Genomic DNA, 14,791 nt, shown 5'->3' with positions numbered 1-14,791 from the left:
GAAATTCATGGTGTGTGCTTAGGAAAAAGTAGATCTAAATTGCAGTGTATGAATTACTTATTATATTTTATTACAGATATTGAGCTATATTTTTTTTCCCCTTATTATCTATTTTTACAGTTTTATATTTTATTACCAAAGTCCTCTGGCCAGGCAAAAATCCTTCAAGAAATTTTAAAACTCCACACAGGTGCTGAGTTTTTTTTTAGGATGGTGAAATGCTGAGTCTGACCTGCAAAGAGCCTGGGCTGGTCCCACGTGCAGCTTTCATGTGTGTCCCGTTGTGTGGGCTCTTCCTGCATGGATGTGGGAGGCAGGAAGCACAGGCAGAACAAGCTGCCAGCAGTTGCCTAAAACAACAACAACAAAAAAATCAAAATCAGAAATGCAAGGAGGAAAAAAAAAAGGGAAGAGAAAAAAAGATGGGAAGGGAAAGAAGAAAACACTGAATATTTGTGGGCTTGAGTGTGACTTGGGCAGCATCTCACGTTGCAGGAGCAGTGCCTGCCTGTGCTGTGCTTTTAATGGCCTGGTTTAAGTCAAAAACGTTCAGGTTTGGCTGATTTTAGGCTTCTGTGTGCTGTGTAAAGCCAGAGTAAAGAGTGTTGTCTGAATCAATCACGTTTGGGGGTGTGCAGAGTTGTACTGAGGTGGGAATAAGGGTGTGGAGTGTGTGTGGATGAATTTCACCCTGAGACTGAAGCAGCCAGGACTTACTGCCCTTTCCTTGTGTGTCCATAACTGCTGTAGCTGGAGAGGATGCTGGAGAACACGGCAGTGAGAGCCCAGAAGCAGCTGGTCCTGCTCCATAAGGAGGATGGGCCTCTCCCTTCCCGCACCGTGGAGTGGCTCAACATGCGCAGCTGGTGTTCTGCTCACCTCCACATCCACTGTCCACGCAGAGTCTTCTCCAAAAGGAGCCTGCCCAAGCTGGTAAGAGATTCCTGCTTTGGTGGCTGGTCCCTTGCTGTCCCTCACTTGATCTGTAATCTGTGTATCACACATTTAGGATAATGATAGTCCACCGTATTCTTACACACTTCTCGTTAAATCTGTTTGGCCTCAGTTGGATTGAGGGAACAGGGGTAAGGGGAGCGGATTTTCTTTATGGATGCAGACTTGGCTTTTTGATATCCTGAAAGAGTGATCACTGTCTCAGAGTTCCAGTGAAAGGTATGCACAGGCCATGGAGTCCTTTTTGTTGGGAGCATCCCTGTGCTTCCCAGAGCCATGCTACGTGAGGCAGAGGCAGCCTGGGATGCCTCCCAAGACCTTCAGATCCTCATTAAGAAAAAGAGCTCTAAAGGAAATTCTGTAATACCCCCAGCAGCTGTAAAAGACTGAGAGAGGCCACTGGCCACTGGAAATGTTTGGGTGGTTCACAGCCCTCTGTTCTTTGAGGAAGAGCTGTAACAAAATCTCTGACAGCTTCAGGCTGGAAGGGAGCACTGGAACTCCTGCAGTCCCACCTCCCTGCTCACCAGGGTCCCCTGGAGCAGTCACTAGGATTGTGTGCAGACAGGCTTGGAGTGTCTCCAGTGAGGGAGATTTCAGAGCCTCTCTGGTCTCTGTCCAGTGCTCAGTCACCACACAGGGAAGAAATTTTTGTCCAGGTGGAACTCCTGGGCATCAGTCCCTGCCTGTTCCTCTTGTGCCATTGCTGAGCCCACGGAGCAGAGCCTGGTCCCTGGCCTGGTCCCTCCCTGCAGACAGGGACAGACAGGGGTGAGGTCCCCTCTCAGTCTTGTCTTCTCCAGGCTGAGCAGCCCCAGCTCCCCCAGCATTCCCTCACAGGAGAGAAGCTCCAGTCTCCTCATCTTCACAGCATCTTCTAGCAGGCTGCTGCTGGCTGCCTGTGCCCTGCCCGTGCAGTGACCGTGCCTGGCTCTCCTCTGCAGGTGGAGATGTATGAACGTGTGTTCCAGAAGGTTCCAGACCGTCACTCCGACTTCTCCCGCCTGGCCCGGGTCCTGACGGGCAACGCCATCGCGCTGGTGCTGGGCGGCGGAGGGGCCAGGTAGGGCACTGTCCTGGGCAAGGAGAGCCTGGGGCAGGAACAGGATGGGCTCTGGGATCCTTCCCAACACAAACCACTCTGGGGTTCTGTGCTGCTGCATCCCCCAGATCCCCCAGGACAGCAGAGATCCTGGGACAGCAGCACCGCTCTGCAGGCAGCATTTGGGGGAAGAGACACTGAGGAATTACACAAACTTAGCCTGCAGTGGGGATTTGTGCAGAATTTCTGCAGAAGGAACATGAGTGTTTGTGACCTCCTGAGGCCTCTCATAATGGTTTAATACCAGGAGGTGACCAGGGCACGAAAGATGACGTTTCTTTCTGTTGGCCTACACTATGGATTTTTTTCCCTTATGGATTCTTATATTAGAAAATGGCTCACAGGTATTTCAAAGCTCTTCAAAGTTTGAGCAGTAAGAGGAGTTATGTCCTCTAATGGACGATGTTCTCATCTTTATAATTCTCCAAACCCCCAGGTACCCATACATTTTGACAGCCTTACCTTACAGAAAGAGTGTGTTTTTGCAGACACAAGGACAAGGTGTGTGGTAAGCACTCTGTTAGAATTCCATCTGAAACCCCAGTGAGCTTTAGAAATAAATTATTGCAGGCATTTTTCTTTGGAATCCCTTTTTACTTGGAGAGTTTTCTGTTGAGACAAGCGAGTCGCTCTTTGTCTCAAGCGAGCGCCGCCTTCGTTGTTTCCATCACTGTGTTCTTGAAGCCCTTCTTTGAAAGAGTGCTTTGAAATACAGCTCTCAAAAAAGCTAAAATCCCTAATTTGCACACAGTCTGTCTGTCTAAGTGCACAAATATCACATTTTTGTCATTGGGCCAGCACGTGCTCCAGGGGAGCCTTCACTTGCAGGAAAGGCTGGAGCTCCTTTGTGCCAGCCAGAGCTGGTTCCTCCAGTGCCTCACAGGCCTTGATCCTGCTCCTCACCTGAGCTGCTTCCAGGATTTCATTTCCAAGAGAAGCTGTGTCCTGTGGAGACACAAAGCAGAGCAGCAGAGGGGAGCTTCTGTTTTATGAGAGTATCTCAGGAGGCTTCTCATCCACTGAAACAGAGCATTTGTGGTTTGTTCTTTGTTCCCAGCTGATATCTCTGCCTCTACCAGAGCCTGTGTCATATGAAATACGTGCACTCCTGTACTGCTGGCAGCACATTTTGCTCATTCCCTTCCTTCCTTCTGTAACACTGCTGTAATTTTTGCCAATCTGTTTATTTTTTTTTTTTTTTTAATTTTTATTCTAATACTTAATTTTCAAGCTCCCACCTGTGGGTGTGCAGGATCTGAGGTAAGGAGGAGCAGGGTCACTGTGTTGGTCCTGTGTTGTCCCTCTCTGCAAAGCTGCTCTGCTGCTGTGTTGGCTTTGGGGTCTCTGGATGCTCATCACCCATTCAGCAACAAGCCATGGGCCATTAGTCATCACTCTGCTCATTTCTGCATCCCTGAATGGGGAGGACTTGAAGAGGATTAAGGGCAGAGTGGATAAAATGGGATATTTCTTCATTCTCTGAAACACTTGGTGTGCCACAGACTGAAATGCTTGTTCAGGAGTTCCAGGCTGGCACAGGGATGGTGTGAGCACTGTGTTTTCCTTGGAAAGGTACAGAATATTGTTCTAGCAAAGAAATAATCATCTCAGTTGTGGTTAGATAAAGATTTTTCAAAGTGAGAATATAATTTAGGCTGGGGAAAAGACAAAATTAACCTGAACCGTGTAAAGGTTCAGAATTAATCTGAACCTCTGCCTTTGGAAGGGCAAAATGAATTCTTAGATTGCCCATTTCTATTGCAAGGGAATTTCAAGAAATTTGACTAAGTACTTAAAATCATCCTGTGGTTAAAGCACTAATAATGTCTTTGTGGGTCTCTGCACAGGCTGTTGATGGCCTTTGGATAATAATTACATGAGTAACCTCCCACCTTGCTCTCAGAGCAGGAATCATGCAGGTCACACAGCCTGGGAGAGGTGACAGTGACAGGGGCTGGCTGGTGGCTATTTGTTCAAGGTATTGTGTTCTGTGACTCCAGTAATATCAATTATTTAGTTGTTATTTTGGGAATGTTTGTCTGGCTTCCCAGTGACAGCGGGATTGGGAGGTTTTACCAAGAGCGGCTTCCTAGTAATTATCATTGTGGTTTGTCATGACAAAAGGCTCATAGGAACTAAAGGTTTTCTTTCTCCTGTGAGCATAAAAATAAAACAACTTGAAGTGATACGGTTCTAAAATTACAGTGTTTTGCTTTTGTTAAATGCTGACTTAATTTTAGTTAGAAATGTTGTGGAGTTTGAGGGAAGGGGAGGGGATTTGTGTTTAGGAAAATAATACCTTTGAGGTGTAGTTACAAGAATAATGACACATCAAGCCCTGCAACAAAGGCATAAACCTTCCATAAATAATTGTCCTGACCTTTAGCCCTCCCACGTACAGCCCACCCCTTCTTTGGTTTGCCATGGTTGCCTTAGCAGAGCTGTTTGAAAACTGAACTTTCTTGGGAGTAGTAAATTATTGCAGAACTATCTGGGAATCCCTAAGGCTTTGGGGAAAAAACTGGGCTGATCTGTTCCAGAGTCACGGAGTATCCTGAGCTGAAAGGTACCCACGAGGATCTTCACTCCTGTCCCTGCACAGACACCCCAGCAATCCCACCCTGAGCATTTCAGTCAAAGGATATTTCTAGATATTCCATCAGGTTGTCTTCCCATTTCTCCTTTTTCTGTTTGGTTTTCTCCTCAAACTTACTATCTCACCTCAGCACTGGGGTTTTTTTGCACGCAGTTTTCTTGCTGACTCTACAGATGTGGCTCAGACATTTTCAGTTTGGGCAGCTGGCTTCTTTCAGCAGCTTGTCCTTTCTGCCTTTTCTTTGTTTCTGGGCCTCTGGAAAAGGAGGATAAAAGCAGCAGTGTAGAAGAAGCAAATTCTGCCCTTTTTGTTCTGGGATCTCTGTCTGATGAGCATTCCTGTTGTCTCCTCTGTCTGTGTGTGCTGCTGCAGCCTGTGCCACGTGCAGGGTGCTCACACTCCAGGCTCTTAGAGAAGGACAAACAGACAGCTCCATCTTCAGCTGGTCACTCATGGGCTGCTGCTGGGCTTCTTAAAGCCTGTCTTTATCCTCCTATTCAATGGCTTTACCAGGGGATGAAGAGGCTGGGAGAGTCCCTGAGAGGCAGATCTCAATTGTTCTGCTCTCAGAAGATCACATTTGCTCTCTGCACTCTGTGTTTGACTCTGGGATTGCAGGGAGAATAAACCATGGAGGATTTTCTGTGCCTTTGTCTGCAGCTCCAGCTCATTCAGGCAACTTTGAGTAAAAACCTGCTTGTCAATCCTTCCTCCTGTCTCTGCCACCAGGCACTGATGTGTTCTTCAGGAAGGCACAAGGAATTTGTTTGTGCTGTGTCTGCAGTGGGAGCTGGCACAGGCAGGTTGGGCAGAGCTGCAGTGGGAAGGGATGTGCAGGTGGGTCAGGTGAGGAGCAGGAGGGATGTGCCCACAGCCACCCGTGCTGGATGCACATGTGGATCTCCAGAAACTTCTCTTTGGAGGCTGAGCCCCTTGGGGCAGCATTTGGGAGGGTTTTACCCCTTGGTTATGGAGCAGTCGTGGCAGAAAATAAACGATGCAAAGCTCCCAACACACCATAAGGGAAAACTTGAAACAGATTTTGAGAACTTTAGAGGGTGATGTTCCTTTTCTGACTGTTGGTGCTTTTAGCCTGCAAGTGTGGCTGGGAGGTGAGGAGCTCTTGCCTAGGAAAGAACCCTCTGGTGCTTCCCCCGCTCCATCCTGCTAAAAATGGAGTCGAGTTTGGGGACTGATGACCTGATCTACCCATGTAGAACACTTGAAGGCAAGTAAATGCTGTGCTGTGAGATCTGATATTCCTCCTCAGGTTGTCTGGGGAGCTCCTGGCTGCCTTCAGCAGGCACAGGGACGTGGTGCTGCTGCTGGCTGGAGCTGCAGCATTTTAATTACACACCCAGCAATTAAAGTGCTGGCCGAGCTGGCAGGGTACAGAAGCTGAGTCTGCAATATGCTCATGTTGAGTCTGAAATGATTAATAAAGACATCAGTAAGTTTTGGGGGTTGATTTGTTTTTCTGTTTGGTTTGTTACTCTAACATGGAGAGGAGCCTTAAAGCACAACCTGCCATCCAATTATTCTGAGGCAGAGGGGTGACAGGTGACACCTTGTGCTGTCTGGGTGCAGTGCCAGGACATGACCAGTGTTTATGCAGGGGCTGCTGAGGTTTGGGGGTGTCTTTGCCTCCTCTGGCAGGAGGGATGTGGGGGCTGGCCAGGATCCCTGGCTCCAGCCTGGTGTCTGGCAGCCCTGGATGGAGCCTGTCTGGCACAGGCTGGGCCCTTCTGCACTGGGTTCACACCATTTCCTGATTTCCACTTATGTGAGACAAGAGCAAGGATTTTTTAGCAATTCCTGTCTTTTCTCTCTCTCCCCCTGATGCAGTCAGGCAGCATCCCTGAAATTCCTGTTCCATTTCCAGGTGCTTGCTGGAGGTACTGAGCTCCACGTAAGGGCTGTGCTTTCCTCTCCTCTAGCAAGACAGCTCTTGAAGAATATGTGCTGCTAAAAGGATCCCATTCCTCATCCTGATCAGGCTCTGAAGTTCCAGCAAATTAAGCTGAGATATGAAAGGAACTTGAAAAATGCTTCTTCCCTGGGTTTAAATGGAAGAATCAGGCTTGCTGTGCAGCTTCTGCAGTCTGTCAGTGCCCAGTAACAGCTGAGGAAGCAGGATTTCTGCAGCAGGGAAGTATCAAAATGATCCAAAAAGGGCTCAATCTGCTTTGTGTCATGGAAAAAAAAAAACCACTCCAACCTCTGAATACCTGAAATATCTTTCCTTCAGTTCCTGTTCTTCAAAGTAATCCCTTTGTACACCAGGCCAGTCTGTCTTTTGACTTTGGAAAGGCAGAAAGTTGGCAGCTCTGAGGTTAATCCTTGTGGCCTTTGCAGTCTTCCCCCATCACAGCCAGCCTGAACTGGCTGGGAGCGTTTTGGAGGAGGGGAAGCTGTTTGGTGACCTGTGTTATGGCTTTTGTGTGTGTAGAGAAATGTCTGTACCTCAGTGCACAGCGGAGTGGAATTTTTGTGTGTGATGTCCCTTTCTGGAGCTCAGACTGAGGCAGGGGGAGCTTCAGAGCTTGTGATTGCTCCTGTGGGTGCTCAGAGAAATGTCCTGTGCTGGGTGTCTGTGCTCTTGTCACGAGTGGAGCATCCATTGCCACGTGCAGATAAACCAGAGGGAAAGCTGAATTCCAGAGTCAGGCTTCTGGATTCCCAGCATCTTTCAAAACCTAGATTTGATTCTAGGGCAATATTCAGGAGGTAAAATAACAGAGAAGCAGCAAAACTCTTTATCCTTAAAGATAAAACCACACCTTTGACTTGGTGTTTAACTTGTGCTGCTCTTTTGGAGAGGCCACAGGAGTAAGGAAAGGAAGGTGGGCTCCTAATTGGAAATGCTGATGATAATGTATGTTTGGATATTTAATTTGAGTCTTATCCAGGTCAGCCCTAGAGTTAGGCTGTTTGAACAAACAGAAAACAACCCCTAAAAATAAATCAGTGAGTTGTATTTGCTGTTGTTGGGCAAAGCTCCTGAGACAAAGCTCCTCTGAGGGCCTGGGGCTCTGTGCTCACAGATGGTTGGGAAGAGATTTCAGCCTAATTGCTCCTGAGAGGCTCTGCTTGGATTTCTGCAGGGAGGGACCATCCCGAGCCATGCCTGGTGTTCATCGTGGTTTAATCATGTTTGTGCAGCAGTTCAGAGCTCTGCCTCCAGTGAGCTGGGGGAAAGGCAGAGCCTCTGGCTGCTCCCAGCTTCCCAGACCTGAATGGCAGAGCTGTGGAACACTGGGGTCATCACGTGCCCACAAAAGCCGTGTTTGCATGGATCAGCACCCACAGAATGCTTAATGATCTGATTTTTCCTTTTCCCATCTGCAGCACCTCTGTAATTGCTCATTTGCTCCCATCTGCCATGGAGGTTGAAGGTTGTAAGAGCTTCCATTAAACCCTCCAAGCAGCAGGAGCTTGGGAGTCATCGACTCCAAAGTTAATGCTTAAAGAAAAATCCCTAAAATTAATTGCAGGTGCTTTAGTTGGACTCTCCTGTCCTGATCTCCAGTCTTTCCCACCAAACCCATTTATTCACAGCAGTGCCTTGATAGACAGGTGAAATTAAACAAGGAAGTGGTGGAGTTGTGGGTCAGCTCTTGTTGCTGATTTTGCACCATTTTTTATCAGATGTAAAAGCAGGTGCTGTGTTCACTTCCCATGGAGCAGCTGTAAATCTCTGTTGGCAAGTCTCTGTGCTTTCAGGAGTGTGGTTCTTGCATTGATGGGGTTTTTAGGGAATCTCTGTCCAGTCCTACCTGGGCAATGAGCTTTCCTGTTAAGAAAAAGGAAATTCTCAGTTAAATTCTCTAAATTGCTTTGGTCTTATTTCTGCAGTTTCCAGGTGTTGTGCTTAGAATGAGTTTTTCCAAGACTTTAATAAACAGGTCTCAGAGGGGTGGGGAGGGAGGATATGTTTGTTTTCCAAAGAAATTATCTTCCTTTGCAGATGATAACTGAATTGTTCCTTGGCTCAGAGTAAGAGACAGGATTTTGTGACATCCCCAAGTGGGTGCAGTTTGTCATTCAGCCACTTCCCTGCTCCTGTGTCCCTCTCTGAGTGTGCTGCTGCCAGCTGGAATCAGAAAACAAAAACCCTGGTGCATTTTATAATTTACTTTGACTATTTTGTGCTTTTTCTCCCCTCCAATGCCCTCCTCCTGTATCCCTTCACACCCCTACCACTGGGTAGCCCTGACAGCTCTCCTGGAAGGGCTGAACACATTTTGCTCATTTATTTCTGTGTCAGGCACAAATCTCTTTGTTTAAAGCTTCTTCTAAAGTTAGTGTATAAAGCAGAAACAAGATCAGGGCTATAAAAGGACATTGTATTAGGATTTTCTTGCAGGAAGGGGATTTCACTGGGCTTGTGATAAAGAGGAGAAGCTTTTCCTGCCAGATGTGTGTGCCTGGCACAGGGTGTCATCTCTGCAGCGTGGCAAGGCCAAGGGGAAAAGGCTCCTGAGCTCTGGCTTAAGGATGTGGTGGGAATCTGAGAGCAAAGCTGAGTGGGAGGGTGGAATGAGGTTGCTGTTAATGGAGGGGACGACAAGAAAAATTCAGGTCTCTGGATCAATATGTGTGGGCTGTGGGTGGGAAAAAGCTTCCTCCAGGGCAGCTGCTGGGAGAGATCCTGCTGATTGTTGGATGTTAGGATGAGAACCCAGTAATGTGGGGTTACTCCCTCTGTTTAGCTTAGAAGTGATGCTTAGTTGATTAATTAATTAATGTTGCCAAGATTGGAAAGGTCCTTGGAAGTGCTCACGTAGAACCATGGCTGCAGAAATGCAGGGGTCTGTGTTCCTTTGGAGCTGGCAGAAAGTCACTGCAATAATTCTGGCTGATTTATGATGCTGGGAAGTTTTATGGTCAGGAAAGCTGGGAAATAATGTTATTGGAAAGATATAACCAGGATTAGATTTCAAAGCAGTGTTTGGGTATATTGCTGCTGCTGCAAAAGCTCCAAGGTGCCAGTTGGAGATAGTCCAGTTGCAACTTGTAGCAGACTTGCTCCATTTCTGAGCCAGTGACTGAACCACTCAATGCCAGGTTCAGCCACAGAACACACCAAAAAACACTGCTGTTTATGTAAAGAGGCTTTTCCTTATGTCACCTTTCCTGATGCCACTCCATGTAGCTCTTCACATAAACAACATCCAATTTCCACTCACCTCAATACAAAGAACACCTCCACAATGACCCCAGGAAGGATCTAGAACCACCACCATGCCCCAGTTTTGGGTCCCTGAAGTGTCACTGGTTCCCTGTGCTGGACATGGTGGATTTCAAGATGTGCTGAATCCTGAAATCCAATCCTGTGGGCCTGGAAGCTCAAGCACTTCAGTTTATTTCATTCAGGGAGATCTTCATCCTGCTGAGCCAGTTAGGAGGAGAAATGGGAGCTGGTGAGGCTGAATGCCTGGGCTGCATTCCTCTTTGAATCAAACTTCCTTTCTGAAGCTGATGTGGACTTTTGGGGATGGTTGAGCTCAACCTTGCCTGGCTGCCCTGGTCTGAAAACAGAGTGTCCCCTCTGGCTGCTCCAGGCTTGGGTTGTTCTTCCAGATACAGGCAGCACCCTGTTGCTGTGTTAAAGGGGAAAATACTGGTGCACAAAATACTGGTTTTGTATTGATTGTGTTTCCTTGAGCCCCTGAGCAGGGAGGACAGCCTGCTTTCCTGCTGGCACTTTGATCTGGGATATCCTGCTGCATTGGCTGCTTTCTCCTGAGCTGGATTAATCCCAGCTCTGGCAGCACGTGCAGAGCTGGCACATGCACAGCTCGCAGGGGAATTTTCCTTTTATCAGTTCTGCTCTGGCCTTCGTGCATTGCAGTCACATGCCAGCAGCACTTCCCCAGGGGATGAAAGCAAAGGCTCATTTCAGCAGCAGGAATTTTCCTGCAAGACCTTCTGGCAGAAAGGCTGAGCTCTCTGTGTGTGCTGGGCTGAGGTATTTAGGGAAGCAGGTTTCCAACCCTTTTAACTCCTCTCCCTGCTTTGTGGTCATTTCTTTCTCAGAATCACAGAATATCCTGAGCTGGAAGGGACCCCCAGGATCAGCCAGCCCTGCCCAGACCCCCCAACATCCCACCCTGGGCATCCCTGGAGCTCTGGCAGCCTCGGGGCCGTGCCCATTCCCTGGGGAGCCTGGGCAGTGCCAGCAGCCTCTGGGGGAAGAACCTTGCCCTGATCTGCAGCCTGAGCCTGGCCTGGCCCAGCTCCAGCCGTTCCCTGTCCCAGAGCAGAGATCAGAGCTGTCCCCGTTCTTCCCCTCACAAGGAACCTGTAACTGCAGTGAGGTTTCCCCTCAGTCTCCTCTCATCCAGCTGATCCCAGACCAAGTGACCTCTTTGTGACCATGAGTAGCAAACAAGGAATGGTGCTTGGAGTTTAGCCAGCAGAGCTCCTGGAGGCTCATTCAGCACGGGGATCACGATGTTGTGAGTGCAGAAAGCAGCACTTGGGGCAGCTGGTGCCCAGAGCAGCCCCTGTTTTGTGTTGCTCAGGTCAGGCTGAGGCAGTGGCAGGGCTGAGAACAGAGCCTGGCTCTTCCTCGAGCTGCTTGGTGCTGGTTCAGCTCTCTGCAAAGGGCATTAATGAACCCAGGCTGTCCTAGGCAGTGAGTACAATGGAAAAGAGTTTCTATTCAGACACTGATTGCACCTCCTGGGCAAATCTTTGGGTTCTGATAGAAAATATCTGAAAGTCATCTTGTAGGTCGTTGTTCCTAGGGCCCTTATCGGTGTCCTGGGGCAGTGTTAGTCCTGGCAGGGGAGGTTCTCCATCCAGCTGCTCCTTCAGGCAGCTCCAGGGACACACTGTGTGAGCATCCCCTCTCTGGGCTTCTCCTTCCTCCCCTGTCCCTTTCCTCTGCAGGGAGTGACATTCAGCTCTGTGTCACCCAGGAGCTTTACCCTGTCCCCATGTTGTCACTGCAGGTACAGCACTGGCATGAGCCACCTCCCTTTGTTCTCCTTCTGCCCAACACTTGTATTTCTGCGTTTCCCTAAACCAGGACACGTCCCCTGTGAAATTGGGCCTGGTATTACAAGAAGTGCACAGTCCCTGGGTTTTTTTCTGCACTAGTCCTCTGGCTGTTAACATGGATCTTGCTCCTGGCTTCAGTTTCTTTTTCTCCTCAGTTTGCAGGTGCCCAGTGCAGCTCTGTGGGAGCCCAGGGATGCTGTCAGAGGGGATGTGAGTGCCTGGCAGGGCACCAGCACACGCTTCCCTTGGCAGCCTGCCCCTGTTTGTGGAGCTGGGAAGAAGTGCCCAGGAAAGAACCAACTGCAAGGAGCTGTTGAGAACTCCCATGTAGTAACATTGCTGGGACAGTGATGGCCTAAAGATGTAGGGAGAAGGGGGGAAAAAAAAAATCCCCATTTCTGTCTTTCAGGAGGTCAGGTGGTACCTGGAGAAAAGGAGGAACATTTGTCTTTTTTCAGGATTTAGTTTGAAAATTGCAGGACTGCTCCTGCTCAGGGTGTTGGGGCTGGAAGAATCAGCGTTGTGGTTGTGTGGAAATGAAATAAAATTTAGTCAGGCAGCTGATAGGAGGTCCTTTTACAAGCAAGAAAAGAACTTTGATTCCCATCTTGCTTTGGGACCAGTGAATCTGTTGGAGATCTGTCACATTAGTGGGATATTGGCAGGGACTCCGTGGATGCACCAGGAGGGGATGGCTTGCCAATAAAAGTAATAGTGATCTTCTGTTATTCATGCAAAGGCATCATGCAGCAAAGTAGGAACAAATCCAGAGTGCTCACATCAAATCCTTTGTATTTATGGATGTGTGAATCAGAAGAAACAGTTAAAGGGAGGGAATCCAGTCTGGAGCTACTCATGGCCTGTTTAAAATTGTCCTTCAAGCAGGAAATGCTTCAAGGTTCTTTACCTGCCCTAAGAAAAGCACCTGATGAGAGCAGGAGGTGTAGGGAAAGGTTTGCTCCTTGCTGGAATATCGGGGCTGAGGCAGTGGGAAGTGCCAGGCACGAGCAGCAGAGTGCAAAAATAGCTGCACTCTAAAAGCCTAAAAACAATGGGCAGGATAAAAGTAGAACTTCCTTAACTCGGGGCATCTTGTGGGAAGAAGCTGTAGGAGATGAGGAGAAGGGGAATTTGGAGAGGAAAGCAGAATGAGCCATTTTCTGCTGTTGGATTGCAGCAGCACAGATCTGTCATTGAAGTCATTTACACCCAGTATAACCACGAACCTGTCCCAAAGCATTTCAGCAGCTGGAGGGGATTTATTTGGATGGAAAGAATGTGTTCAGCATAGCTTGGCCAAACGACACCTACGGTGGACTTGGCAGCTGTTAGCAAGTATTTATAGGATGTAAACAGCAAGGGGAAGGAGGATGGAAATAGAGCAAACTGTGGGGGACAGAAAATGGGATGAAAATGGAAAAAGGAAGATTTTCTTACTGCTTTAGGCCTAGACTGCAAAGCATCCATCCAGATGGGATGAACTAATCAAAAATGCTTCTTATTCACTGGACAAAGCATTTGAAAGCAGAGGCTGTAGCTTTGGACTGCTTGGAAGGGCAGTTTGCCTCCCCTGCAGGGTCTGTGTTTCTGTAATGGTTCTGTGGGATGGATCCCTCTCCCACTAGGGGATAAAAGATCAGATTTGATCGGATGTTCATGGGGTGAGATCAAACATTGCACCTCTGCTCTCTCATTTCTGATGGTGGGGAGCAGTGAGTGCTTCAGAAACAAGTGTTTGCAGCAATTAGCAGCTTCTGAGCCTCCTGAACACCAGCTTGCACCTCCCATTTGTCATGTTTAGTAGCCACTGACAGCCTGCTACCTTTGATTCATCCTTTCCACATTTAAATCCATTTGTGATTTGACCTCTCCAGCATGTGGTAACAGAGGGCTTCCCCAGTTTGTGCTCTACATACACCTGTCTGCAAATTCTTTCCTTTCCATTAAAATCTCTGCACGGTGATATCATTGCTGGCCCTGCATTTTTCTCACCAGCCAGGATCTTCCCCAGTCAGTGATTCTGAGTTTATTTCTCCTCATGTGAATTCCATCCCATATTCTGGTCACCTTTTGTGTTTCTCTCTGTCAATTTTTAGTTCTGCTCTTTTTTTGGTGCTTGCTCACAAGCACTGGCCCATCCTAGATGTGTGTTCTTATGTTTTCTGTTTTATTCTGGCTTTTTTTGATTTGCAACTTGAACTTGCACTGAACAGTAGGTTCTTATTTTTCTGGGAATATCCCCAGGGCTTCCCAAATCCATGCAAGCAGAGCTTGGATAAGAGCTGGGGCGTTGCTGCTTCTGTTTTCCTCCCATCATCAGAGGTTCATCTGTTGTTTATCACCTGACTCCATTGTTCAGAATTCCTTCTGCATTTGAAATCAAGGAATATGTTTACTCTCCTGAAGGAATTTGTGTCATCCTCAAAAGTTCCCTCCTCATCTGCTCCTTTCCTGTGTTTGTGTGCAGACTCAACCTGTGCCCTCTCATTACAGTTCATCTCTGCTTGCTTTTGTTTCCACCTTCAAATTCATTATTAACCCATGTGGTGCCCCCTCCCAGTACCCCAGGCTGGCTCAGTTTCTGTGGAGAATCATTGGGAAGAAGCTGATGGGAAGGTCTCAGAGCTCCAGCCTTTCCTGGCTGCTCTGGAAGGTTGATTCTGCTCCCTCAAATCCACGCTGACGTTCCCCTCGCCCATCCACCAGCTCAGCTCTTGGCTGCTTCCATCTCCCTGCCTTTCCCACTGATCCAGGCTGCGTGGTCGTGTTCCCTGGGATCCTCTGGGAGTCTCTGGGAGGATTCCTGCATTCCTAATGTTTGTTCCTGGCACCGGGGCTTGTTCAGCAAGAGATTGGCAGCTCAGCTGGCGCGGGCCCGGCTTCCTTAGAAGGCACCATTCATCACCAGTCCTTGCACTCCTTCAGTGACTCTTTGGCTGACAGAGGCTTTCCTTTCCCTCCCTTGGCACAGGGGCTGCTCCCAGGTGGGCGTTATCCGGGCGCTGATCGAGGCTGGGATTCCCGTGGACATGATCGGGGGCACTTCCATCGGCGCCTTCATGAGCGCCCTGTACGCCGAGGAGCGCAGCTACAACCAGATGAGGATCAAAGCTCGCCAGTGGGCCATGGTA

At 48.4% G+C, this 14,791-nt stretch overlaps 1 protein-coding gene across 6 annotated transcripts in view; it reads left to right on the top strand.

The window, feature by feature from the left end:
- Nucleotides 1-14,791, top strand: part of PNPLA7 (patatin like phospholipase domain containing 7) — a 100,608-nt gene that overhangs the window by 59,869 nt on the left and 25,948 nt on the right. For all 6 annotated transcript variants that reach the window (XM_015644744.3, XM_033518441.1, XM_015644743.3 and 3 more), the window contains 3 exons: nt 751-933; nt 1,899-2,017; nt 14,632-14,788. In XM_015644744.3, the coding sequence (XP_015500230.1) occupies nt 751-933; nt 1,899-2,017; nt 14,632-14,788 (459 nt within the window). The remainder of the gene's footprint in view (nt 1-750; nt 934-1,898; nt 2,018-14,631; nt 14,789-14,791) is intronic.

Source organism: Parus major, chromosome 17 (genome assembly GCF_001522545.3).
Source record: "Parus major isolate Abel chromosome 17, Parus_major1.1, whole genome shotgun sequence".
NCBI lineage: Eukaryota > Metazoa > Chordata > Aves > Passeriformes > Paridae > Parus > Parus major.
The sequence above is the reverse complement of the archived record's forward strand: the minus strand, read 5'-3'. Positions and strand labels throughout refer to the sequence as shown.